This window comes from Spermophilus citellus (genome assembly GCF_964194105.1).
Source record: "Spermophilus citellus genome assembly, chromosome: 18".
Taxonomy (NCBI): Eukaryota; Metazoa; Chordata; class Mammalia; order Rodentia; family Sciuridae; genus Spermophilus; species Spermophilus citellus.
The window spans coordinates 133178-158963 of NC_138200.1; the positions used below are offsets into that span (position 1 = coordinate 133178).

At 49.0% G+C, this 25786-nt stretch overlaps 2 protein-coding genes across 5 annotated transcripts in view; one reads left to right on the plus strand and one right to left on the minus strand.

Moving 5' to 3' along the window:
* On the minus strand, positions 1 to 6082 carry TRIM28 (tripartite motif containing 28). Its single transcript, XM_081274407.1, has 17 exons — positions 5451 to 6082; positions 5050 to 5162; positions 4733 to 4865; positions 3027 to 3162; positions 2830 to 2946; positions 2642 to 2756; positions 2419 to 2565; positions 2211 to 2325; positions 2025 to 2131; positions 1905 to 1941; positions 1777 to 1822; positions 1450 to 1702; positions 1039 to 1358; positions 835 to 958; positions 663 to 749; positions 433 to 570; positions 1 to 341 (listed from the first exon to the last, which is right to left on the minus strand). Exons 1-17 carry the CDS (start codon positions 5806 to 5808, stop codon positions 165 to 167), a joined length of 2523 nt encoding a protein of 840 aa, XP_081130533.1. The 5' UTR covers positions 5809 to 6082; the 3' UTR covers positions 1 to 164.
* ZBTB45 (zinc finger and BTB domain containing 45) overlaps positions 6020 to 25786 on the plus strand; it is a 26783-nt gene continuing 7016 nt past the window's right edge. Inside the window, exons 1-2 of one of the 4 annotated variants that reach the window (XM_081274417.1) lie at positions 6020 to 6153; positions 8858 to 8914. The gene's annotated coding sequence lies outside the window, so the exon portion shown is untranslated. Of the gene's footprint in view, positions 6154 to 6261; positions 6453 to 8857; positions 8915 to 24748; positions 25021 to 25786 lie in introns of those variants that run through there. The other 3 variants (XM_081274416.1, XM_081274418.1, XM_081274415.1) reach the window with 3 other exon arrangements.

Consider the following 25786-nt stretch of genomic DNA (forward strand, 5'->3'; position numbering starts at 1 on the left):
AACTGGTGAAGTTTTTATTAAATCCATAGAAGTAAAAACCATTTTTGTGAGGGACTGGGGATGGGGCCACCAAGGTGTAGGAGTTAGGCCACCAGGGTTGGGATAGGGATGGGGTTAACAGGATAGATCAGAGCTGGGCTGGCCAGGCCATAAGGGCCCCAGCTTCAGGGGCCATCACCAGGGCCTCCAGACAGCTCCTGGGAACTTAGGCCAGCACTGGGCAGGCTCAGCGGCGGGGGCTCCACCAGCACAGCAGAAAACTTGGTGTCACCGAAGGCCTCATTCATGCGCGTCTCGAAGAAGCGCTGCAGGCCGATGATGGACTGCACATCCGCCTTGTCCTGGGACAGGCAAGAGTGCACAATGGGTGGGTAGTCCCTGACTTCCTCCTCCCACTTCCCCCACACCCATGCCCTCATTCTACAGGCTCACCTCTGTCAACTTGTTGAACTGCTTGAACATGCGGCCCACATCCTGGGCAAACTCTTGGGGGGAGCTGTAAGGGGGTGACAATTTCTCCTGGAGGCGAGCACGAATCAAGGTCAGGTCCAGGGTGCCACCAGGTTGCTCCTACAGGCAAGAGACAACATACATCTCTGACCTTTGACAGTGGAAATCCAGCATACTCCACCTCTACTCTTAGACCCTAGGAATCAACATACCAGAGAGAAAGTAGAATCGGTAGCCAGCTGGTGCAGGGGGCGGCAGGGCTCATGGCAGAATAGTGCCAGGAGGACACGCTCACATTTCTACAATAGATGTCAGAGCTATAATATAGAACACAGGAAGATCAAACCCACTACGCCAACCATAGCTCAGCAGCTCAGCCCTTACCCTCTGGTTGGCTGGTGAGAGCTTAGCAACCACGCCAGTGTTGTCGGCACCATCCAGGCTAAGGCTGCCATCCTCCTCCTTCAGGTCAGGAAGCACATGGCAGAGGGAGCAACTCCACTCCTCCCTGGGGTGAAAAGGAGGGAATGCACAGGAACCTGCCCAGTTATCATGCCTTACCCAGACCCCACCCAGCCTCATACACACCCTGGCACATCCTGCAAGGCAGGCAGGTGGCAGTCCAGATGGAAGCAAAACTCGCACTGGTTGCACATGACCAAGTCACCTGGCTTCTGGCATACACGGCAAATGGTGGCACTGTCATCCAGGGTACCTGGGCCACCAGCTGGGGCTGAAGTACCCTCTGGAGCCACCACCTCTAGGCCTGAGCTGGTGCTGCCACTAGGTGAGGCCAAGCGGGGACCTTCAGTGCCAGAGCCCTCAGCCAGAGCCATCAGCACAGGCTTGGTCTCAGGGCCCTCAGTGGCAGCAGGAGGGGCTCCAATAGCAGCCTCCGTCTCTTCCTCCTACAAGGCAGTGAAGGGTGTTCGAGAGAGAAGCCAGCCAGACCCCGGTCACCAAATGCCACCTTCCAATGGTCCCTTGGGACAAGCTCACCTTAACAATAGCCATGCCAGGCAGGGGTGGTGCACCAGGGGCTCCTGGAGGCATGCTCCCTGGCTGACCAGCAGCCGCTGCAGCAGCACCACGTTCAATAACTATGAGGTTGTAGTCCTCAGTGGTGCTGCCTGGAAAGACCTTGAAGACGGGTGGCTGGCTATCAGCTGTAAGGTCCAGGTCCAGGCGTTCGAGGCTCACCCGTGGCACCTTCCGCATGAGGCCGCTCACCTCACCCTCACCTGAGCGGGCTCTATAAGTAGACCTTGGCTTAAGCATCCACTTGTCCCTATCCCTCACCCCACCCCACTAAGGATGGCCACTCACCGCTTCATGCCTGATACATGTGGTTCTGCACTTGAATAGGGATCATCTATTGAGAACACAAATATGAAGATGGTAGACACAGGGCATTATCGTGTCCTCTCACCCTGCCCCCAGAAAGATGCACTCACCTGACCCAAAGCCATAACCTTCCTGTACCTCCATTGGCTGCAAACAGAGCAGAGCAAGAGGACCTCAGTCTCAGTTCGACCCTATGCCCTGCCTCTCCCTGGGTCCTCTCCCCTGCTCACCTGGCCGCTACCAGAGCCTTGCTTGCTCAGAGGCCCTGGAGCTCTTGGAGGAGCCATGGGTGCAGGGCCCGTGGAATTGCTACCAGGACGCTCAGCCACAATCTTGCCTGAAGAAAAGAAAAAGCTAAGTAGGTACAGTCTCTAGGGTGGCACCAAAGTAGAACAAGGGCAAAAACTGGAACCCACCAAATGCCTCGGCACTCTTGGTCCAGGCGTTGAGGTCCCACTGAAACTTCATCTCACCGTGTGGCTCCACGGGATCCACAATCATCTTGAGGGCTCGGTGCAACTGAAAATAGATCTGGTGGGACAGGTAAGTGGGACATTAACACTGGACAACAAATAGAACCCCAGAGTGCAGGGGTCCACCCAACTATAGCCCACCACCACACACCAGCTTCTTAGAAAGCAGTAGAGCTGTGTTGTTGTCACTTTCCAAAGCCCAAGAGGCAAAGCGCAGGATATGCTCCTGATGCTTCTGGATCTTGGTCATGGTCCAGTGCTGCCTCTCCAGACGCTCCTGCTGCCCTTCAGTCACTTTCTGTGGGTAAAAGGGAACAAGGTCAGCAAGGAAAGCAGTGGGTACCCAGGTACTCCTCCACCTGCACAAGGTTTACCTGGGCATCATTGACCAGCACACGGCCACGCTTGTTAAGCTCCTTCATGATCTGCAGGATGGCCATCTTGACATCCACCTGCACACGCTTCTGCACATCAGATACCTGGCGGATCCTAGAGGACAAGGTAGGTCAAGCTGGGAAGTGTCTTACCCAGGGTTCCCCACACCTCTCACATCCACACTTACGAGCTGCGAACCTCCTTGGTGCTCTTCTGCAATGTGGCATGTTTGTCCCCAAGGCGCTTCACCAATGAGGCCAGGAGCTTACGCTGGTTCCTCACTGCATCCTCCAGAAACTGGTACCTGAGAGCAAAAAAGGTTTACCTGAATGCTGAGCCCAAGAAGAAGTGGCATCCACCCACCCGCTGTGCTCTGGGACTCACTGGTGGTCCTTGTGGGCGTTGAGCTGGCAGTCCCGGCAGGTGAGGGTATCACAGCTCTCACAGAACAGCACAAGGGGTTCATGCTTATGCACATTGCAATACACAGTACGTTCACCATCTCGAGACTTGGCCGGCCCTGAGAAGTTAAGAACCATGAGGCTGGACCCTACTCTTGGCCAATTCTAACTGGGCCAGTAGACAGAGCTTGAGATATTTCCTGTCTATTCTATTGAGAAAGCCTAGATGGCACATGGCAGTGGCTGCTCCTTGCTCCCCAATCTCCCCCAGCTTGCATAAGAAAAAACTCCATTTCTATTAGCTTCCATGAGTGACAATAAAAGATTAATGATGACAGCCTGTCAGGGCTGGGGTTGTGGCTCAGTGGTAGAGTGCTTGCCTGGTATGTGATGCACTGGGTTCAATTCTCAGCACATTAAAATAAATAAAGGCCGAGATTGTGACTCAGAGGTAGAGCTCATGCCTGGCATGCATGGGGCACTAGATTCGCATCCTCAGCACCACGTAAAAATAAAATAAAGGTATTGTGTCCATCTACAACTCAAAATTAAATATTTATTATTTTACGTATTTATTTGCAAACAAATAAGTGGCTGGGGATGGGGCTCAGCGGCAGCGCACTTGCCTGGCATGTGTGGGGCAGTGGGTTCATTCTCAGTACCACAAATTAACAAGTAAAAAGAAAAGATGACAGCTTATCAATAGAGAACTCATTACTCTCTCTACTTGAAACTTACCCGGGTGATTGTTCAGTGTTCTGCCCACCTACAAACCATCTTCCAATTGGCTACCTTTCTCCTCTTTCATTGTTGTCCTCCCTCTTCCCTAACAAAAAGAATTCCTTACAAATGAAGACCCTTAGGATACCCAGCTGAGATAAAATGTTACACTGGGACTCTCAGAATGTGGGGCAGGGTCCTGGTGTTAAGAGTAATACCACTAAAAACCAACAAGCCAATAACTCCCACACCAGTCTCCCCATTACAAAATCAGGCACACCAGTCTCTTTCCTGCTCAACACTAATCAAGTCCTAACTATACTGGTCAGGCCTAAATTATGTAGCACATAACAGAGATCAATCAGACCTAGGCTTCTATGCAGCCCACCTCCTTCAACACTGGCCAAGAACCTGAAAGCTGGGACCTCTGCAGATCCCTGCCCATTCCTCCCAGTTCAGCTCCTCAGGATCCACAGCTATGAAACTCCACTATCACACAAACCCCTTTCCAACCCAAACCCACATACTCACAAAAACCTACAAATACATAACTAAGCTTTAGGTAGGATACGTCAGCCTCAACAGCTGACATATTCCAGTACTACCATCAATGATGGTCCAGAAACCCCACTTTCCCCAGTACAAGTCTAAAGCTAAGTGCCAGGGAGCCCAAAACCCTATGTTCAGCCCTTCACCAACCTGGGCCCTCTCTGACAGAGTGCTTCCAAGAAGACCTTCTTGAATCCTCGGTACCCCAGTAGCTGAGGGCCCCTATGCCTCCCCTACCCATGGCCTTTTTTTTCCTTCCACCTAGGCCCCCAGAGAGATTGCAAACCAGAGCCTAGGGAGTTCTGCCCTCAGGCTTTTTGGAAGGTACCACCCTAGAACCCACCTCCAGATGAAAACCAGCACTTAAGCAACTAAAGACGTAGTACATAGGGCAGCTCCAGCTACAACCCCACCACATACCAGTAGAGCGCACAGTGTGGTCCTTGGTGTACTTCACCCGCTGGTGAGCCTCCACACATGTCTCACATAGTGGCTCCGAACACTCCACACAGTAGCTGGTGGCTGGAGCATTATCCTCACAGCTAGTGCAGCACTGTCAGGGGAAAGACAGGATCACAAAGGCAGGACAACCTGACAGATCCGGGTTTACCTCCAGGAAATACATCGCGAGAATATGGTGGGTCTGTTCCTCAACCTAGGCAACCCACCAGGGCTGTGATATTACCTAGAAAGTAACAACTGGAGCTGGTACTAGGTTCCTCTAAAGCAGAACGTACCTGGTTCGCATCTTGGGCATCGGAGGAAGCCTTGCTGCCACTATCCCGCATGAAGTAATTCTCCACGATGTCTTTGGAGAAGCATTGTTGCTTGCACACCGGACAGTCCACCACTGTGAAAGGCGCAGAGGCAGGGATTTGAGAACGACGCTCGCTTGCACCTAGGCTGAACCCCCATTCTCCAGCGGAAGCGACCCTCCACTCCCCGAGCCAGATTTCCTCCAACTTCAGTCAGACGCCCATCTCAGGGCCCACTGTTACCACGAAGGCCCACAACCCGCTCAGGCCAAACCCTGTCGCGGCCCCTGTCCGCTCGCACAGGCGCAGTCCAGGGTCTCGGCGGCGCGTCCGGATCAGGGGTTGCGGGGAGGGGGAGGGGCGCCCCGCCACCCGGTACTCACCGGCGCCGTCGCCCGCTGCGCCGCCATCCCCCGAGCTATTGGGAGCGGCCGGCGCTGCGGGCCCGAGGCAGGCACTACAGGCCGAGTGCAAGCAGGGGAGCAGTCGCGGCTCCCTCTCCGGCCGCAGGCGCTCCCGGCACACGCCGCAGTGCTCCAGCAGCTCCAGAGCTTCGCCACCGCCCCCCGCAGGCGAGGACGCAGAGGCAGAGGCCGAGGCCGAGGCCGAGGCCGCGGCCGCGGCCGAAGAGGCGGAGGAGCGCTTCTCGCCGCCCGCCGAGCCTTCCCCTGGGCCAGGACTGCCCGAGGTAGCCGAGGCCGCGGCCGCTGAGGCCGCCGCCGCCGCCGCCGAGGCCGCCATTCACACGCCGCCGGGGGAGCCCAGGGAGGAGGAGGGGCGCGGGGCCCGCCGCGCAGGCGCAGACCCACTCGCCGCCAACGGCTGGGCCGCCGCCGACGCCGCGAGGCCGAGCGCCGCCACGCGTCTCTGGGGGCTGCCGCTGGCCGCGTGCGGGGCGCTGCTGAGGCCGGGCCGGCTGCTGCCTGATCACCTCACAACGGCGCCACTCAAGTCTCCTCAGCCACCGCCGAGACACGCGCCACAAGCTCCGCGTACAACCGCTCGACCGCGCGCCCGCTCGCAGAAAGAGCCGCGGTTTGGGGGCGGGACAGAAATAACTGGCGCCGACGCCGACGCGCACGCGCGGTGAGCGCCGAACGCCCGGGGGCGGGGCTCAAGCCGGGCGCCGGGGGCAAGCCCGCGAGTACGCACGCGCCCGCGCGGGGTCGGCCCACCACGGCCAACCCCACTTCGGCACGACCTGGAAGGGGGCGTGGTTTCTTTGACGTCACCGCCGCAACTGAATTCGCGAGCAGGGCGTCTGCACCGTTAGGGGAGCGTGATTTCTGCCTAGCTCCACGTCCCCACCGAACGCGCGGTGGTGGGCTGCGTTCTCGAGCTTGGGCATCGCATACCTCCACTCGATCCCCGCCCTTCGGTTGGGGGTGAGACGTCTGCCGCTACGTCCCCATTGCTTCTGGAGAGGGGGCGGGCCCAACGTGCAGTGGGTGTGGCGCAGGTGGAGGGGCGTTTGGCTAGGTTCTGCCTCGAGGTGGAGGCAATTGTAACCTCAGTATTGTTGAATTTTGGAAACTGGAGATCCACTTAGTCAAATGCAGGCCAGTTCGTAAAGTTCTGCCCAAACCCCAAAGACTCCTTGTGTTTTAGCCAGCCCTATGTCTTTTTTTCCCCTGTGGGCGAACTAAACCTCTAAAGTGAGGAGAGGGCCTCGTGCGGTGGTGCCTGCCTGTAATCCCAGCGGCTCTGGAGGCTGAGGCAGGAGGATCCTGAGTTAAAAGCCAGCCTCAGCAATTTAGGGAGGCCCTAAGCAACTCAGTGAGACTCCATTTCTAAATAAAATGCAAAAAGGGCTGGGGATGTGACTGAGGGGTTAAGCGCCCCTGGGTACATTCCCCAGTATGAGTGGGTAGAGAAGCAGGTTCCATGTCTTGGGAGAAAAAAGGGTCTGGAGGAGAGCAATCCCACAGAGGGGAGCAGGATCTGGCGGGGAAGATTCCGGGTCAAGGCGCGAGCTTGCGACTAAAGCTGTCTGGGGGAGCAGCGGGACCCGAGGAAAGGGGACCCTGCAGGAACTCGGCACGAAGAAACGCCATGGTCTGCGGCTTTCTGCAGAGCGCTGGAGACAAGGTCTCCGGGGCTGGCCGCCAGGCCAACGTGACCTTTATCGCGGCGAAGCTGGGGACCGCGGGCTTGTCCCCGCCCCTGCCTTTGTTCTGGCCCTGCTGGGCCGCTCAGTGCCCTCCCCAGTGCTGCCCCGCCGCCACGACCCGGCATGGACCCTGGCTGGCGACTTGGACAGTCGCAGAGCAGCGCACGAGTGTCCTCCAGCCACTTGGGCGGCTGAGGCAGGAGCATCCAAAGTTCCAGGCCAGCCTGAGCAACGCTAGCGAGATCCTGTAGCCAAAAAAAAGAGTGGAAGATGGTAGTGGCTAGCCCTGGAGCTGCCCCCAAACATCTGCACAGGAAGAACAGTTCAGGCAAAAACAAATGCAAAGATTCTGAGGCAGACTAGGATCAGCAACTGGTAAAGTGAAAAGCAGTGAAGTGAAGGGTCTGTAGGAATTGCCCAGAGAGGTGACTGTACATCCGGCAGGTCCTAGTGAAAGACCCTCAGACCCTCAAATCCCCCGTCCAAAAGAGAACTAGCGTCACACTGGCTGCAAAAGCAAGAGGCAAGTTTATTAATACACAGGCGCCTGCAGGTGCACAGCAAAACCTCAGCCGAAGCTTTGGTGAACTGGCACACCGGGATTTGGGGTACAGATCTTTTATAGGGAAAAAGGAGTTGTTTTCCACGTAGCACAATAACAGGTGTTTTTGAATCCAGCATACATGTCACTTAAAGGGTAAACTTGTTTTTCACTATGATAAACTTGTTTTTCACTATAGGTTCCCGAAAAACTCATAAATCTCACAGGTTTACATTTTGTTTCCTCCCTGTTCCCGCTTATGATCCCAGTTTGCTCAAGCATGTCCTGTGTTGTGGGCAGGGTGCCCTTTCTAACAGGTTATGTGGTGAGCTCACCCTGTTTACTGCATACTTTCTACTTTTCATAATCGGGCCTTAGGTTATGGGGCTGGGGTCCTTCACTAGAGAGAGGTTGGGTCCCCTGGCACCCTATGTTGGCTGTCCCTTTACAGGCCTTCCCCTGGCAGAGCCCCCCATTCCCATCTCCTAGGTCCCCAGTGTGAACCTTCATCCCCAGTGTGGGGGCAACCGCACAAGCTGGTGACCTGCAGTATCAATCGCAGGCCTTGGACCATCCCCTCACCACCGGGCACCAGGCTGCTGTCTCTGTATTATCCAGATGAGGAAAATGAAGCTTTGGAAAGTGCTAGGACAGCACTGGAGGAAGGGAGAGCAGGTAGTCCCAAGAATAGTCCAGGGATTGGCCAAACAGGGCCAGGGCAAGACCTTTACTCAGGTCTTCTCTGAGAAAAGCTGGACAGCCAGAGGTCCAGAGGTATATGACAGGACAGGAGCTTGCCTTGGCTCTTTCCCCAGGGAACCAAGCCCTTGCCCTCTGTACTCCTTGCTCGCCCTCTAAAAAGACTCACTCCTTGGTCCACCAGGAATAATCTGGCCTTGCAGACAGGGCTTCAAGTGGGGGAAACAATGTGCAGGGGCTGCTCAGACTGCATCCAGAGCAGCTGATGACTGCCCACCACCCCAGTTGAAGACCTGGCCACGGATAGCCACCTCACCTCTCTTCCTTCCCTAAACTCCACACCTGTGTCTGGTTCTCCCTTCTACCCTTAGGCATCACCCCAAACCCATGCTAAGGAGGTCTTGTGGCTGCATCACTGAATGTGTCTCTGTTTTTTACAGGAACGCTCATCATTGGATTTCGGGCCTATCTGGATAAACCAAAATGATCTAATCTTGGTATGTTGAATTTTATCTGCAAAGACCCTTTCTAAAGTTTATATTACAGGTGTATCTTCTTGCGGGGTACAAATTCAACTCACTATGCCCCTATCTTGTGCTTATTTGTGTCTCCAAAAAGATATTTTGAAGTACCTGTGAATATAAAGTTATTTAGAAATAGGGCCTTTGCAGATTTTAAGTAACGATGAGGTCATACTGAAGTAGGCTAATTTTTTTTTGTACCTGGAATTGAACCCAGGGGCACTTAAGCACTGAGCCCCAGCCCCAGCCCTTTTTATATTTTATTTAGAGATAGGGTCTCACTGTGTTGCAGAGGCTGGCTTTGAATTTGTGATCCTCCTGCCTCAGCCTCCCAAGTCTCTTGGGTTACCAGCATATGCCACTGAATCCAATTGGAATAGAGTAAATCTTAATCTAATATGACTGGTACCTTTAGAAGAAGATATGTGTACACAGGGAAAACATTTGTAAAAAGATAGAAGCAGAATCCTGGGCATGTAATCCTAGCTACTTGGGAGAATGAGACAGGAGGATGGCAAGTTCAAGGCTAGCCTCAGCAATTTAGTGAAAGCCTGGGTCAAAATAAGAAGGACTGGGGATGTAGCTCAATCAAAAACATCCATGGGTTCAATCCTCAGTACAAAAATAACAATAATAGTAAAGAGCTGGGGATGTGGTTCAATGGTAGAGCACCCCTGGGTTCAATCTTCAGTGTCCAGTACTGAAAAGGGGAGCAGACAGAGATTGGAATTATGTGTTTGGAGGCAAAGAAATGTTGGCCAAGAGTATTCAGAAACCATCAGACAGGCATGGGACACAATCTCCCCCCATAAATTCCCAAAGAAACCAACACTACCAAAAACTATAATTCAGATTTCTGGCCTGTGGGACTCTGAGAGAATGAATCTTTGTTGTTTTTAAAAACGCAGTTTGTAGTGTTTTGTTTTGGGAACCCTAGGAAACTCGCAGCCTCTCTCCTCAGTCACTGACACCCACTGTTCACTATGGACTTGCCTATTCTAGAGATTCCCGTATGAATATTTTTTCTTTTCATTTTTAAAAAATTCATTGCTGTTATTGCTGTTCTCCCCCCCCCTTTTTTTTTTCGTTTTGTTTTGTTTTTGGTGTTGGTGTTGTTTTCATACTAGGGATTGAACCTCTGAGCTATACTCAGCCACTGAACCACATCCCCAGCCTTATTTTGTATTTTATTTAGAGACAGGGTCTCACTGAATTACTTAGTGCCTCACTTTTGCCGAGGCTAACTTTGAACTCATGATCCTCCTGCCTCTGCCTCCTGAGCTGCAGGGATTACAGGCATGCACCACCACGCCCAGCTTGTACTTTTTTTTTTCTTTTTTTTTTTTTAAGAGAGAGAGATAAAGAGAGAGAGAGAGAGAGGGAATTTTTAATATTTATTTTTTAGTTCTCGGCGGACACAACATCTTTGTTGGTATGTGGTGCTGAGGATCCAACCCGGGCCGCAGGCACACCAGGCGAGCGCGCTACCGCTTGAGCCACATCCCCAGCCCGCTTGTACTTTTTTTAAAAAATATTTTTTTAGTTGTCAATGGACCTTTATTTTTCTTCAATATTTTTAGTTGTTTAGGGCACTTACCACTGAGCCACAGCCCCAGTCCCCCACCTATACTTTATTATGCCATTTTCCTTCCTTGATTGCCCATACTGTCCCTACTGCCTCCTTTTCCTCATCCTTTCTTTCTGGACTCCTGAGAGTCCTCTGGCAGGATTGATGCATGGAAACCTCTGAATGGCCATGGCTTAGACTACCCCCTGCTACCCAATAGGAAGGCTCCATCACAGGCCTTCCTTGTGGACTCATTGCCCAGTGAAGACTCCAGGCAGCCACTCTCCACCTGTGCTCCCTGTGATACTGTGATATACAGCCTTACACAGACAGGATACCCTTGCTGGCATCTCTCTGGGCTTATACCTAGAAAGGGAATTGTATATGTCAGTTTGACTAGGCCAAGGTGGTCCCCAAGTATTTAGTCAAATACTATTCTAGATATTTTTGGTTTGGGGTGTTTTTGTTTGGTATTTTTTGTTTGTGCTATTTGGTTTTGTTTGTGGTGCTGGGGATTGAACCCAGAGCTATTTAGTACTTTTATTTTTTGAGACAGCTTCTTGTTGCCAAATGCTCCATCCTTGTTCCTGATGCCAATCCAATAACAAGGACATGGTTTTGAGTAAAAGGAAAATGGTTTATTGCTTTGCTAGCAAAGGAGAACCATGATGTGTGTGTGTGTGTGTGTGTGTGTGTGTGTGTGTGTTAAAGAGGTGACTCGGAGTTCTCAGTCTAGAGTTGTTAATTCACTTGTTAATTTGGGAGGTATTCATTTCTGTGATCTTCCTGTACCATCCCCAAACTCTGTATTACTTTGTTCTGGTGATGGGTGTGTGTACTCAAGGACAGATAATTCTGCCTAAATTGGGAAAGAAAGGTAATTTTCCCCGAGGTTAGGGAGTGGGGAGTAATTAGGGAGGAGCAGGGACAGAGGAAAAGAAAGAAATGTGTCCACTTTAAAAGTAAGTTGGGGGGGCTGGGGTTGTGGCTCAGTTTTAGAGCTAGCTTGCCTAGCGCCTGTGAGGCTGTAGGTTCAATTCTCTGCACCACATATAAATAAAATAAATATATTTTGTGTAACTACAACTTAATGATAATTATTTTTTTTAAAGAGAGAGAGAGGAGAGAGAGAGAGAGAGAGAGAGAGAATTTTTTTTAAAGAGAGAGTGAGAGAGGAGAGAGAGAGAGAGAGAGAGAGAGAGAGAGAGAATTTTTAATATTTATTTTTTAGTTCTCGGCGGACACAACATCTTTGTTGGTATGTGGTGCTGAGGATCGAACCCGGGCCGCATGCATGCCAGGTGAGCGCGCTACCGCTGGAGCCACATCCCCAGCCCTCTATCCAGTTTTAAAATATTTTCATCATCCCAAAGAGAAACTCCAGGGGCTAGGGTAGAGAGCACTTGCCTAGCACAAAGGGTTTGATCCTCAGCACCACATAAAAATAAATTAAAAAAATAAAGGTATACTGTGTCCATGTACAACTTAAGAAAAGTGGGGGGAAATTCCATACCTGTCAGCAATTACTCCCCATTCTGCTCTCTCATTAACCCCTGGCAAATACTACTGTGCTTTCTGTCTCTGCTGGACTTTGGGGTGGAGAGTATTGTTTTCTGGTTCTTTGGGTTCTTTTTGGAAGAGTTAATTTTGTTTCTAGGTTTGTTTTGTTTTGTTTTGTTTGTAGTATCAGGGATCAACCCAGGGCATATGCTAAGCAAACTCTATCATTGAGCTACATCTCCAACCTGGGGCTATGGACTTTTTTCTTTCTTTTCTTTATTTAATTTTTTTCTTCCTACTGTAGGTAGATGGTTTAACCTTGAGCAGGTGATTAGGGGGGGGATGGACATATATGCATGTTGTACTGCGTTTTACAGGCAGTACAACCTACACATATATCAAAGAGAGTTCATAAGTCACAGGACTGGGAATCACAGGGAACTTTATCACAAAAGGCAAACATCTGGAAAATGGAAATTGCTGAGCCAAACCTTGCCCAGCAGTAGTTGATTATAACTCTTTAAGGAGAGGATGGTTTCAAGGTCATGTAACACCAACCCCTTGTGATCAGATCCTCACAACCCTCACATTGTGACCAGGTCATCTGAACCCTCACCAAGGAAATTGGCTGAAGGCTATACAAAGGTAAGAAAAGCCAGGTGGCTCACCCTGGCTCTGGAGGCTGAGGCAGGAGAATCCGTCTCAGCAGGTGAGGCACTAAGTAACTCCATGAAACCCTGTCTCTAAAATGAATACAAAATAGGTCTGAGGATGTAGCTCAGTTGTCAAGTGCCCTGGTACCTCACAAAATAAAAAGGGTAAAAAACACACTTAAAGAGGGAATGAGAAACTAAGGTAAGAAACCAAAACCCTTAAAAACCCCAGACTCCGTAAAAGCCATTCCATTCTCTGAGGCTGGGTTTATGGCTCAGCGGTAGAGCACTCACCTAGAGCGTGAGAGGCCCCATGTTCAATCCTCAGCACCCCATAAAAATAAATAAATAAATTGGGGCTGGGGTTGTGCCTCAGACGTAGAGTGCTCCCCTAACACGCATGAGGCACTGGGTTCGATCCTCAGCACCACATTAAAAAAAAAATAAAAAGAAAATAAAGATATGTGTCCATCTATAACTAAAAAATAAATATTTTATAAATAAATAAATAAAGGTATTTGTGTCCAACTACAACTAAAAAATAAATATTAAAAAAAAGCCACTCCACTCTCTTCAGAGGCCGTCTGTGCAGTGCCCTACAGTGTACCTGATCCTCATTTCTCATTTTTCTAATAAATTCATGTCTATATTTTGTGCACCTCTGTTGAATTCTTCCTAGGGGACCACAAGAACTGGTGTTTTTGAACACCTCCCCTACCCCAATCCCGCCACACACACAGCTTCTTTGGCTTCATCTTCTGCCACAGGACTAGGGACTAAAACCTTGTGCTCTACCAGTGAGCTACATCCCTGGGTTTGTTTTTTTTTCCTTTTCCTTTTTTTTTTTTCTTTTTTGGTACCACCAAGGATTGAACTCAGGGCATTTAACACCTGAGCCACATCCCCAGCCATTTTTAATTCCGGGTCTTACAGTTGCTTAGGACCTTGCTAAACTGCTGAGGTTGGCTTTGAACTCATGATCCTTCTGCCTCAGCCTCCTGAGTCACCAGAAATACAGGCTTGCACCACCAGGCCTGGCCATAACTCTCCTTTTTATTTCTTATTTTATGAGAGAGTCTTGTTAAGTTGCCAAGGCTGGACTTAAACTTACAATCCTCCAGCCTTAGTCTTAAGAATTCCAGGGGGACTGTGGCTCAGTGGTAGAGCGCTTGCCTAGCACATGTGAGGCACTGGGTTCAATCCTTAGCACCACATAAAAATAAATAAAATAGGGGCTGGGGTTGTAGTTCAGTGGTTGAGCGCTTGCCTGGCATGCATGAGGCACTGGGTTCAGTTCAATCCGCAGCACCACATAAATACATAAATAAATAAAATAAAGATATTGTGTCCATCTACAACTAAAAAAAATTCTTAAATAAATAAAAAAAATGCATTCTATCTATATACAACTACATAAAAATAGATTTTTTTAATTGAAAAATAAAAATAAAGAATTGCTGGGAGTCCAGGCATGGGCTACCATGCCTGGCAATTGTTTAACCTTTTGATGGAGGTTTATGATATGTAGAAATATATATAGTGAGTACCCCAGAAAACCAGCTTTGATATTAAAAACATTACTGGCTATCATGAGCCCTTCATTCCCCTATAGCTGTCATCCTGACCTCCTAGAAAAATTTGCCCATTCATGAACACACATGGGGTTTTCACTTCTCTGCCTGGCTTCTACCCTAAATGCACATCCATGTGGCCCATGTGGCCCTAGTTTCTTCCCTGCCCTGCATGTGTACGGTCTCATTATATAAACACCCTGCAGTTTACATTTTTTAAAAATATTTTTGTTTTGAAACTGTCTCTTAATGTGTTGCCCAGTCTGGACTTGAACTCCTGGGCTCAAGCAGTCTTCTGGCTTCAGCCTCCCAAATAGCTAGGGATACAAGCAGGCCCAGCCTGCACTTCCTTTGACTGCATTTGGGTTTCCCTCCTGCTTGTATTGATATAAATGCAGTTACTATGTGCAGTATCATACACAGTTTTTGATTGAGTATTTCTCAAGTTGTAATGAGGAGCTGGCAGGTTTTAGCAGAGGGAGGCATATCTGATTGCCATTTCAAGGTTTCATGTTGGTAATGTATAGGTGGGAGTAAGGTGGAAAACGAAAGATTATTGTCCCTGTAGGTTGCTGGAGAAAGCACTGGCTCTTTAAATGAACTCTTTGGAATCTCTGTGGTTCCTCCACTCATTTCTTGTGGCTTCTCTAACACTACCACAAACTTGATAGCTTGAAACAAAAAATTGGTCTCTCACACTTCTGGAAGCCAAAAGAAGATTATCTCTGTCTCTTGCAGCTTCTGGTAGCTTTAGGCATTCCTGAGCTGGTGATTGTATCACTCTGATCTTTAACACCACCATCTTCAAATCTGGGTTCTGACTCCAAATGCATCTTCTTCTGCGTTTCAGTGGTATGGACTAAATTATGTCCCCAGTCATTCATGTGGTAAAGCCCTAATTCCTAATGTGATAGTATTTGGAAATGCAGCCTTTGGGTAATAATTGGGTTAGATAAAGTCAAGTGGGTGGGGGCCTCATGATGAGATGAATGTCTTTATAAGAAGAAGATCTGAGAGCTCTCACCTCCCACTGCAATCTGCCAGGAGAAGAATCCTCAAAATCAAACCTACCTTGCCACCACCTTGATTTTAGATTTCACTTCTAGAACTGTGAGTCTATATTTTCACAGCCTCTCTGTTATAAGAATGCATGTCAATTTACATTTAGGGCCCACCAAATAATTCTGATGATGTCCCCTTTTCAAGATACTTAATCATTATTGCAAAGACCATTATTTCTAATAAAGTAACACTTAAAGGTTCCAGGAATTAGGGGCTGGGAATGTGGCTCAGGCGGTAGCGCGCTCGGTTCAATCCTCAGCACCACATACTGACAAAGATGTTGTGTCTGCCGAGAACTAAAATAAATAAATAAATAAATATTAAAAATTCTCTCTCTCTTCTCTCACTCTCTCTTTAAAAAAAAAAAAAAAAAAGGTTCCAGGAATTAGAGTCCTTTTCAGTTTAGTGCAGTTGCTATATCACAGATGGGAAACCCAATTCTAGAGAAGAAAAGTGGTCCATCAGAGCACCTTAGCCTGTATGAATCCAACCCACTCCTGGACCTATGGGGTGTCTTCACCTCTTCTGTCTACTGCCTTCCCAAAGAAGCTATGTCTTCCATGAAGGGCAAGGATAGAAAGGGACAGTAGACACCAAGTTTTGTACTTTCCCCTGCAGAGAGGAAGCAGGGCACCTGGGAAAGAAGGCATATTCGAGGATTCCAGGCAATGTCTGAGGTGAATCTGAAATACCTTGATACGAAATAAAGTTAAGACATGCCTCAAAATGGTAGGGATATGTTAAAAGGACACAGAAGCGAAATTTGAGGATACAACTTCAGCATCAGAAAGAACTGTGACCAAGCTGGGAGCCATGGGCACACCTGTAATCTCAGGTTCTTGGAGGCTGAAGCAGGAAAACTGCAAGTTCAAGGAGAGTCTAGGCAATTTAGAGAGACTCTGTCTCAAAAAATAAAAAGGGCTGGGGATATGGCTCAGTGGTAGAGCTTTTGTCTAGTATGTTGAGCCCCAGCACTGCAAAACAGAGTCTGAAACATATACCCATCTGCTACCATATGATGCTGCCTTTTAGCTACTCCTCATTCTGAGAACTTGGCATCAATCTTGCCTTTCCGAAGGGAACTCTATTTCAGGGGAACACATGGCCCCAGCTCTTGCTTATAGAAGGATGCATCCTGATAATTAGATGCTAAAATATGAAAAACATAATTTCTCAAGCCAAATTCCCCAGGGCATGCCTGAATTATCTACTTATGTTTACACAGGAGGCTCCTGGTATTAATATGGTTGCCTTGGGTACCTGAGCAGGCAGAGCATACTCAGATGTACATACCTATCATAAAATTTAATTTGTCCATTGGGCAGAAATTAATACAAAAGAACAATTATACTTTTTTTTTTTTGAGAGAGAGAGAGAGAGAGAATTTTGTTTAATATTTATTTTTTAGTTTTCGGTGGACACAACATCTTTATTTTATTTATTTATTTATTTTTATGTGGTGCTGAGGATCGAATCCAGCGCCCCGTGCCTGCCAGGCGAGTGCGCTACCTGAGCCACATCCCCAGCCCCCAAAAAATAACAATTATAATAATATTCTGTAATAAAATTGTCAGCATTAATACTCTTTTTTTTTTTTTTTTTTGTACTGAGGATTGAACTCAGGGGCATTTAAACACTGAGCCACATCCTCAGCCCTTTATTTTTAATTTATTTTTATTTATTTATTTTAGTTATAGATGGACACAATTCCTTTATTTTATTTTATATATTATTTTAATGTGGTACTGAGAATTGAATCCAGTGCCTCACACATTCTAGGCAAGAACTCTAACACCAAGCCACAACCCCAGTCTGTATTTTTGTTTATATTTTAGACTTTTTTAAGTTAAGTTGCTTAGGGCCCCACTAAGTTGCTAAGGCTGGCCTCAAACTTGTGGTCCTCCTGCCTTAGCCTCCCAAGCTACTGGGATGACAGGCCTGCACCACTGTATCCAGCATCAGCATCACTAATCTTGAGCTTTGGGGCAATTTTTACACAAAACAAAATTATGTGAACACAAGCACAGTGATAACCAAGATAGCTATGGACAACTAAGGGGCAGGATGTGTACATTGCTAAATGTCAGACAAAGGAACAATTCATGTCCCAAGCAGGACAGCTGGAATTTTATCCCACTACTCATAATGACATTCAATTTAAACTTATGAATCCTTGCAGCTGGGCACGATGGTACAGGATTATAATCCTAGCAGCTTGGGTAATCCTAGCAGGAGGATTGTGAGTTCAAAGCCAGCCTCTGCAACTCAGCGAGGCCCTGAGGAACTCAGCAGATCCTGTCTCCAAATAAAATATAAAAAAGGCTGGGGATGTGGCTCAGTGGTTAAGCATCCTGGGGTTCAATTCCTTGTACCAAAATAAATAAGTAAGTAAATAAATAAATAAAAATAAAATGGTTACTTTCCCCCCAGCCACTCTGGAGGCTAAAGCAGGAGGATCACAAGTTCAAGGAAAACCTGAGCAAATCAGTGAGACCCTGTCTCAAAATAAAAATAAAAATAAAAAGGTGGAGGATGTGATTCAGTGGTAGAGTACTTGCCTGGCATGCACAAGGTGCTGGGTTTAATACCCAGTACTGAAAAAGTAATCAAGGCCTGAGGAGGGGCTGGGGATGTGGCTCAAGCGGTAGTGCGCTCGCCTGGCATGCGTGCGGCGGCCCAGGTTTGATCCTCAGCACCACATACAAACAAAGATGTTGTGTCTGCCGAGAACTAAAAAATGAATATATTTTTTTTAAAGGAGGAAAAGTTTATTTTGGCTTATGATTTAAGAGGTTCAGACCATAGTCAGCAGGCTCCATTGCTCTGGGCTTAAGGTAAGGTAGAACATCACAGCAGAAGGGCATGGCGGAGGAAAATTCCTCAGCTTAAGGCCCAGGGTGACCAGGAAACAGAGAGAGAGGGAGGAGCCAGGGACAAAAATGTATAATCCTCAAACCACATCCCTAGTAACCTACCTCCTCTAGCCACACCACACCTGCTAACCAGTAACTGAAGTTACCCAGTAAAGAAGTACTTTCAAATTAGTAATCCATCAAATGAATTAACCCACAGATTATGTTACAGTTCTTATAATCTAATCATTTCAACTCCTGTATTAACATACAGTTTGGGGGATAGCTCATCCAAACCATAACATTCCACCTCTGGGTCCCCAAAACTCATGTCCATTTCATAATGCAAAATGCATGTGGTCCATTTTCAAGAGTCCCCATAGTCTTAACAGCTCCAGTTTTGCCTAAAAGTCCAAGTCCAAAGTCTCATCTGAGGCTCAAGGCAAACTTTTTTTTTTTTCAAGGCAAACTTTTGATTATGAGCCCCTATAAAGATCAAAGGCAAGTTGCATATATCTAATATATATTGGCACAAAGTAAGCATCCCTATTCCAAAAGGAAGAAATGGGGGCATAGAAAAAAGTGATGGGTCTAACACAAGACCAAAATCCAGCTAGGTAAACAAGTCCTGTAGCTCCAAGTTCTGTATTCAGTACGCATGAGGGCAAAATATGATCTTCAAAGGGCTTGTGCAGCTCCACCCCTATGATCTTGCCAGTTGCAGTCCAAATGGCCTTTCTCTTAAGCTGGCTCTGTCCACAGCCAGCCTCTTCCCCCAGCAGATGTTCCATGTTGTTGGCATCTCTTAATCCAGAGTGTCTGCAGTGCATCTTTGGCTTCCTTCTCAGAGCCTCTGCATTGATCTTTCAGGGGCTGCCCGCAGTGATTCTAACCTGCTGCACTTTCCCTGGCCTCCCAGGCCTTTCTCTGAAATTTCGGTGTAAACTTCCAGCACCCCTTAATTCCAGCGTCCTGCATCCATGCAGAACTAGCACCCTGTGAATGATGCTGAGGTCTGAAGTCAGCTCAAGCTGTAGCCTGGCCCCCTTAGACCATTACTGCAGTGACCTCTGAATGCCTGGACAATCAAACACAGTGAAATGAATCCTGGGGAAACTTCTTTCTAGGCCACCCTATGCAAGCATAGGTCCAAGGTCTCTCAAACAAGTTTTCATTTCTACACCCTTAAGCCTGCAATGGGTGTGGTTTTGCTGACTCCTGAGATGCCCTCAGGGTATCTTTCCTTTGTCTCAGCAAAGTACTTAACTTCTCTTTATTGATGACCCTCTTTACAGTAAATTCCTTGGCCCCAATTTTACCTGCGATTCTTTGACCAACAAAGTTTTTCAAATCTCTCTGCTTCCAATTCTCACAGTAAACCTAGCTAAAGTCTGCCAGCAACACTCAGGCCACCTAGGCCTGAATGCTGTGCTTCCTTGAAATTTCTTCTACCAGATTATTAGTCCATTACCTTTAAATTCACCTTCACAGAAAGTGTCAGGACATGGGCAAAATGTAGACAACTTCTTTTCTGGAATGTAACATGAATATTCTCTAGGGCTGGGGATATGGCTCAAGCTGCGCTCGCCTGGCATGTATGCAGCCCGGGTTCGATTCTCAGCACCACATACCAACAAAGATGTTGTGTCCGCCGAGAACTAGAAAATAAATATTAAAAAAAAAAAATTCTCTATCTGTCTCCCTCTCTCTTTAAAAAAAAAAAAAAAAAAAAATCAAGGCCTGAGGATGTAGCTTGGTGGTCAGGATGCAACTTGATTAAATCCCTAGCACAGCAACAAGAATAACAAAAGAGGAGGAGGAGGGGGAGGGGGAAGGGAGAGGAAGGGGAAAGGGAAGGGGAAGGGAGGAAAAAAGCTGGGACAGGGCCTGTGGGTCCACCAGGGCCTGTGGGTCCACCAGAGGCAAGGGCCTGAGCAGCCTGGGAGAAGGCCTGGCAGGGCCAAAGCCCCCTACCTGTCAGGGTCCATGGGCATGTGTACCAGGTATGCTAAGTAGTGAGGAAGTTCCTGGAGATGGGCCTCTAGGAACCAATCCTTGTTTATTATAGATGTTTTTTGGTTAAAAGAAGAGACTTAACCAACAGCTTCAACACAATGGGCAGAGAGGGAGTGACTGAGGTCAGGTGTGGTACACGTGGCTTTTCCTACTGTGCTGGTTGTGGCTGCTCAGTTGCTCACCTTGGTAGTGAACCACTTCTCAGACCAGATGCTCCTGAATGGAATAGTGTAAGCTGACAAGATTAACAACATCTAGGTGGCCCAGGAGCCCAAAGGAAAGTGACTGAGACAGCAAGGGCAGGGACCAAGACTGTATTGCGTGATTGATGTGAACTGCCCAGAATGTGCAAAGTGGTAGTGAAGTTATATTAGTGGGGAACAGGAATTGGGACAGCCACTCACAGTAAATGGGTCAAGGGAGCCCACCAGAAGGATGGAAATGGAGGGTGGTGAGGCTACACCACAGGGTAAATTTTACCAAGGATGGTTGAATTATTCACTTGAACTGACAGAGCTGTCTGGAGGCACGAAAGGTAGCATCTAAGGGTGTGAAGGCTTCAGGCCCACATCCTAGGGGCAGGGAATTCTTAGCCCCTGGGCATCCAGTGAAGGTCTTTCCTGAGTTGCTCTTTTACATATGAAAGCTCTTTAAACCTTTTCTAACTTTAAGACATTCTTTGCCTCCACCCCTCTCAGTGGACTCTTAATCTCTGGATGCCTTTACTTTTCTGGTAAATGCTAAAGGCACCAAGCCTAGTCCCACCCATTGCTTCTACCACCTCCACAGAACTCTCCTGGGACTCCAAACTACATTATTAGGAGGTCCGTGGGGAATATCAACTCAAGTCTTGAGGTTCCCATTTATTTCCTCTGTGGCTCAACCCTCCTCTGCTGCTACTTGCCTTGCCAGAGTCCCCTTTCAGAATCTACCCCCATCTGCCTCATATGGGGAGGAGTTTCCATGGAGCATGATGAGCAGGCTCCATGAATCCTGAATCCTGGGACCTGCATCCCACATCTGGCACAGACCAGGCTCACAGAATGAGACTTGGGTATTAGTTTTTTCTTCTAGACAGTAATAGCCAGAGAGGGTGACCCTGGATGATGAGCTCGCCTGGTAGTGATGCAGGATGGAGAGAGGCTGTGAACAGACACAGCTAAGGGGCCCTGGAGGATGCCTTGGTGGATGCCTTTGTCCACTGATCCATGCCTCAGTCAGTGGTAGACCCAACTCTGATCTTTTCTTTTCTTTTTTTTTTTAAAGATAAAGAGAATTTTTTTTTAAATATTTATTTTCTAGTTCTCCGGCGGACACAACATCTTTGTTTGTATGTGGTGCTGAGGATCAGAACCCGGGCCGCACGCATGCCAGGCGAGCGTGCTACCGCTTGAGCCACATCCCCAGCCCCAACCTGATCTTTTCTTAAAAATTGGGAGCCATCTCGCCACAAAGCCATGAAAAGATCATTTTGGCTTTACTGTAAATTACTGCAAATTCTGAACCTGCTTGGGGCTGGGGATGTGGCTCAAGCGGTAGCGCGTTCGCCTGGCATGCGTGCGGCCCGGGTTCGATCCTCAGCACCACATACCAACAAAGATGTTGTGTCCGCCGAGAACTGAAAAATAAATATTTAAAAAAAAAAAAAAAAAAAAAAAATTCTGAACCTGCTTGGAATGCCTGCCCGGGCCTTGAACTCACCCCTGCCTGGCTCTCTGACCAGATAGCAGCCCTCTCTGAAACTTTAGTGACACCTCATAAATATTGGCTTTCTCTGGCCAAATAACAACCCTCTCTGAGGCTCTAATGGTCCTCATAAATTCTGATGTTGGGGTCAGCAAAAAATGTAAACTACCATTAGTGTGATGCTTGTCAGAGCTCTGTTATCTGTAACCCCCCTTTGTGTAACTTTCTGGGCTATAAAGCTGGGCTGCAGGAAAGCTGCTGTTGCTGTCTTGTTTCCCGCGGTTTGGGGTGGGAGAGGCAACCCAGCCAATCGAAATAATAAGCTTGCTTTAATTTGATTTTAATTGGAGTCACTGGTCTTTTCTTGTGTCCTGGTCTAACATCAGCTCAGGGAGCCCAGTCATGCTGGAGCTCAATTTCTTCTACTCCTTTCAGATCTGTTTGGTACCTACTTCTCCCATCTTGGGCCTGGCCTCAGATTTTCAATATTTACAGGCCACATAGCTCTTCCCTGGTTCCTTAAACTGGTGTCCTCTACTGCACTCATTCATTCCTCAGAACACTCACATGAGCTGGGCTCAGTGGCACATGTCTGTAATCCTAGGGAGACTGAGGCAGGAAGATCACAAGTTTGAGGCCAGCAAATTAGTGAGACCCTGTCTCATAAAAATAAAAAAAGGACTGGGGATGTGGCTTAGTGGTTGAGCACCCCAATTCAATTTCCAGTATCTAGTGCAAAGCAAGAAAGTACAACCACTACAATAAGGTCTTGGGAAAAAGAAGCAAAATAAATATCTGCTTCAGGCTGGTGACCCTGGAGGCCACAGTTCTTGGGTGCCCTTGACTGCCTGAGAGTGGTCAGTGTTTGGTTCTTCCCACCCAGACCCCTCCTGACCTCCTGGGCCAGGTCCTCCATCTTCACGTCTTTCTCAATCACCAGACCTCTTCCTTCAGGGCTGAGACCTTTGCTGAAGCTACTTGGGCTTTCTCCTTCTTACCTTGAGTCGATTGGGCAGACCTTCTGAGTTTGCCGCCTAGGTAGTGAAAGAATTCCCCATGCAAAGACACTTCGCCGGGAGAATTCCAATTTTATTGCAAAAAGCTATGTGCTTATATAGAACTAAAGGGGAGATGGTAGGGCTTAGATAAATGGCAGGCCACCCGTTTACTGGCAAGTTCTTCCAGATATGAGTTCCCGCGCCCAGGCATTAGTTCTCATTGGGGCTAAGGTTCCCCGCCAGCGAGGTTTGAAATTGGCGCCGGCGGGAGAGTTCACAAGGGCGGGAACTTTTCGCGCCACTGCAGAGAAGAAGAAGGTAGGAAGGAGAAGTCCTTAGGCGCCATGTTGGGGTTTTTTCTCTGGGGTACGGCTGCCGTTTATACTTTTCCCAACAGGTAGGTCCTTTGTCTTCCCTGTAGTCCCTTTTACATGCCGGTGGGACATGCCTCTCTCCACACTACCATTCTGCAACTCAGCCCATAGTTCCTCCACCTGCCTTGCCCAAGGGAGACTACCCTCCTTCCACCACCCTTGCAGTTGCCCTTCCCAAACTCAGCTGGGCCTCCTCCAGTCAAGCCTCTCACTTTTACCCCAAGGCCCAGTGCTTGTAGGATGGAGTAGTGACAGCTCCTCTGTGAGGTGCCTGATGACTGTTGGAAAGGCAGAAATGAAGCGTTTGATAAGAGGGAGGTGAAGGGTTTGTGTTCATCAGACAGGAGAACAAACAGATTCTTCCTGTGTGGAGGCCCTGAGTCTCCCGAGGGTACTTCTTTTCTACTGCTACTGTAACACAAGACCACAAACTCAGTGGCTTAAAGCATTGTCTTTTTCAGTTCACCATACCACAGGTTGTCTGCTCTGGGTCTCACAAGCTGCAACTGAGGTGTTGGCCAGGGGGCTCTTACTTGGAGGCTCTGGGGAAGAATCTACTTACTCCAGCTCATTCAGATGGTTGGCAGAATCCAGTTCCATGCTGCTGCAGGACTGAGGGCTTTGTTTTCCTGCTGGCTCTTGTCCAGGGCTCTTCTCAGACTTCCAGTCTTGCATTCCATCATCTGGCACTCTTTACCTTCAAAGGCTCTTTCTCTTTTGACTTTCAGAACCCCGGAAAGTACCTTGGAACTACCTAAATAATTAAGGTTCATCCTCTATTTTAAGATCAGCTGATTAATAACCTTAATTACAACTACACAGCCCCTCTCACCATGCAGTGTAATTACTCAGATAATATGATCACTTTTACAGTTTCTGGGTATTTAGGTACAAAATCGTGGAGAATCCTGCAGGGTCAAGCTAAGTGAAAGCCAGGGAAGGGTGAAGCATCTGCCTGTTCCTGTGTTAGAGCAGAAGGCACCAAGTTGAAAGACATAGATGATCTTTCACCCTGGCAAACCCCCTGGACAAAAGATGCAGGTTGGTTTGAAGTCAGGGAGGACGCTGAGGACATCTAAGCTATGTGAAAGGGTGCTACAGATGGAGAAAATGACTTGAGCCAACCTCCAGGTGGGCTCCAGCAAGGGACCTGAGATGAGCGGGGTTTTCAAATAGGAACAGATCCAGTGTGTCGGGGGGTGGGCAGGCCAATTGGAGGGTGCAGAGTGTGAACAATGCGACCAGGCCTAGACCTGTTGTTGTTTCTGGGGTTTGCAGGCATGCTGTGCAAGTGTGGAGAGCGTGGTACCGCTGAGTGACATCCCCAACCTTTTTACTTTTATTTTGAGCTAGGGTTTCACTAAACTGCCCAACTGGCTTCGAACCTGCAATCCCACGTGGCTGGGGTGACAGGCCTGCACAGCAGAGCTAGGCCCCACCTTCAGTTTCCCTGTGCCGTTTTCAGCCGGGCAGAATGCGAGCTGAGTGACAGCTCTGGCCCCGCCCCCACCCGTCACCAGGGCGACGCCGGAAGCGTGCCCGGGTCCTAGATCCCTCGCGTCGCAGCCGCCCCGGCTTCAGCGATGTTTGGTTTGTTGGTTTGTTTCCAACCCTGACGAGAGCCGGAAGTGCGGCCTGGCGGCGGCGGCAAAGATCCACAAAAACTCAGGAAACGTGCTGCGACCTCGCGCTCCGCCTGCACTGCCACGGCCGCGGCCTGGGGTTCCGCCGGCGTTCTGGCCCGGAAGTGCGGCCTGGGAGTTGGTGAGCAGGAGGCGGCCACTGCAGGGCCAGGAGTCGGAGGTGGGGTCGGGCGGGCATCCCCCTGCCGCAGGGTCGGCAGGGAGGCCGGGACGTGCTAGGGGAGGGGCACCGGGGCTGGGCTCGGAGCGCACGCTGCGAACGCGAGAGGGCGCTGCAGGATCGGAGCTCCTCGCCGGCCAGGGTGCAGCGGGGGGGAACCTGGGGTGGCGGGGGCTGCAGCGCGTGCGGTCGCAGCGGGTCAGAGAGGCGGCTCAGCGCGCAGGGTAGGGCGTCAGCAGTGGTGCCCAGGGCGGGACAGGGCTCTTGGAGTCAAGCGCGTGGGCGAAGACTTGGCTACGAGTGTGCGACGCCAGCCCCAGGAGGGTGGGCCTTTGTTGGGAGGAATCCAGGACCGCCCCGCTGCCTCTGGGCTGTGGAATCAGAGCCCTTCAGGGAGCAGGGCGGGGCGGGCTGGAAAAAGAAAGGGTTCAGGCCTCGCGGGTTGGTGCACAGATTTGTGCCCCGCCCTCCTTTCCTATACCCTGAAGAATGGTGCGGCTGGCGGAGACCAGCCTTTGTAGATGCAAAGGCTTGGCTTTGAGGAATTAATTCAAGGCCTTAGAGGGTTCTGAGATCAGAAGGGGCCTGGTCTGTTAGGTCCGTACAGGCTCCCTCTGGCTGATGTGTTGGGGAATAAACCTGGAGGTGGCGGATGTGGAGGGAACCAGCAATGTTACTTCATTGGTAACTGGTGCCTAGTGGCTTGGGGGTCTTGCTGGAAGATGATTTTTGCAAATGGGGAGGGAAGAGTTGAGACTGAGACCCC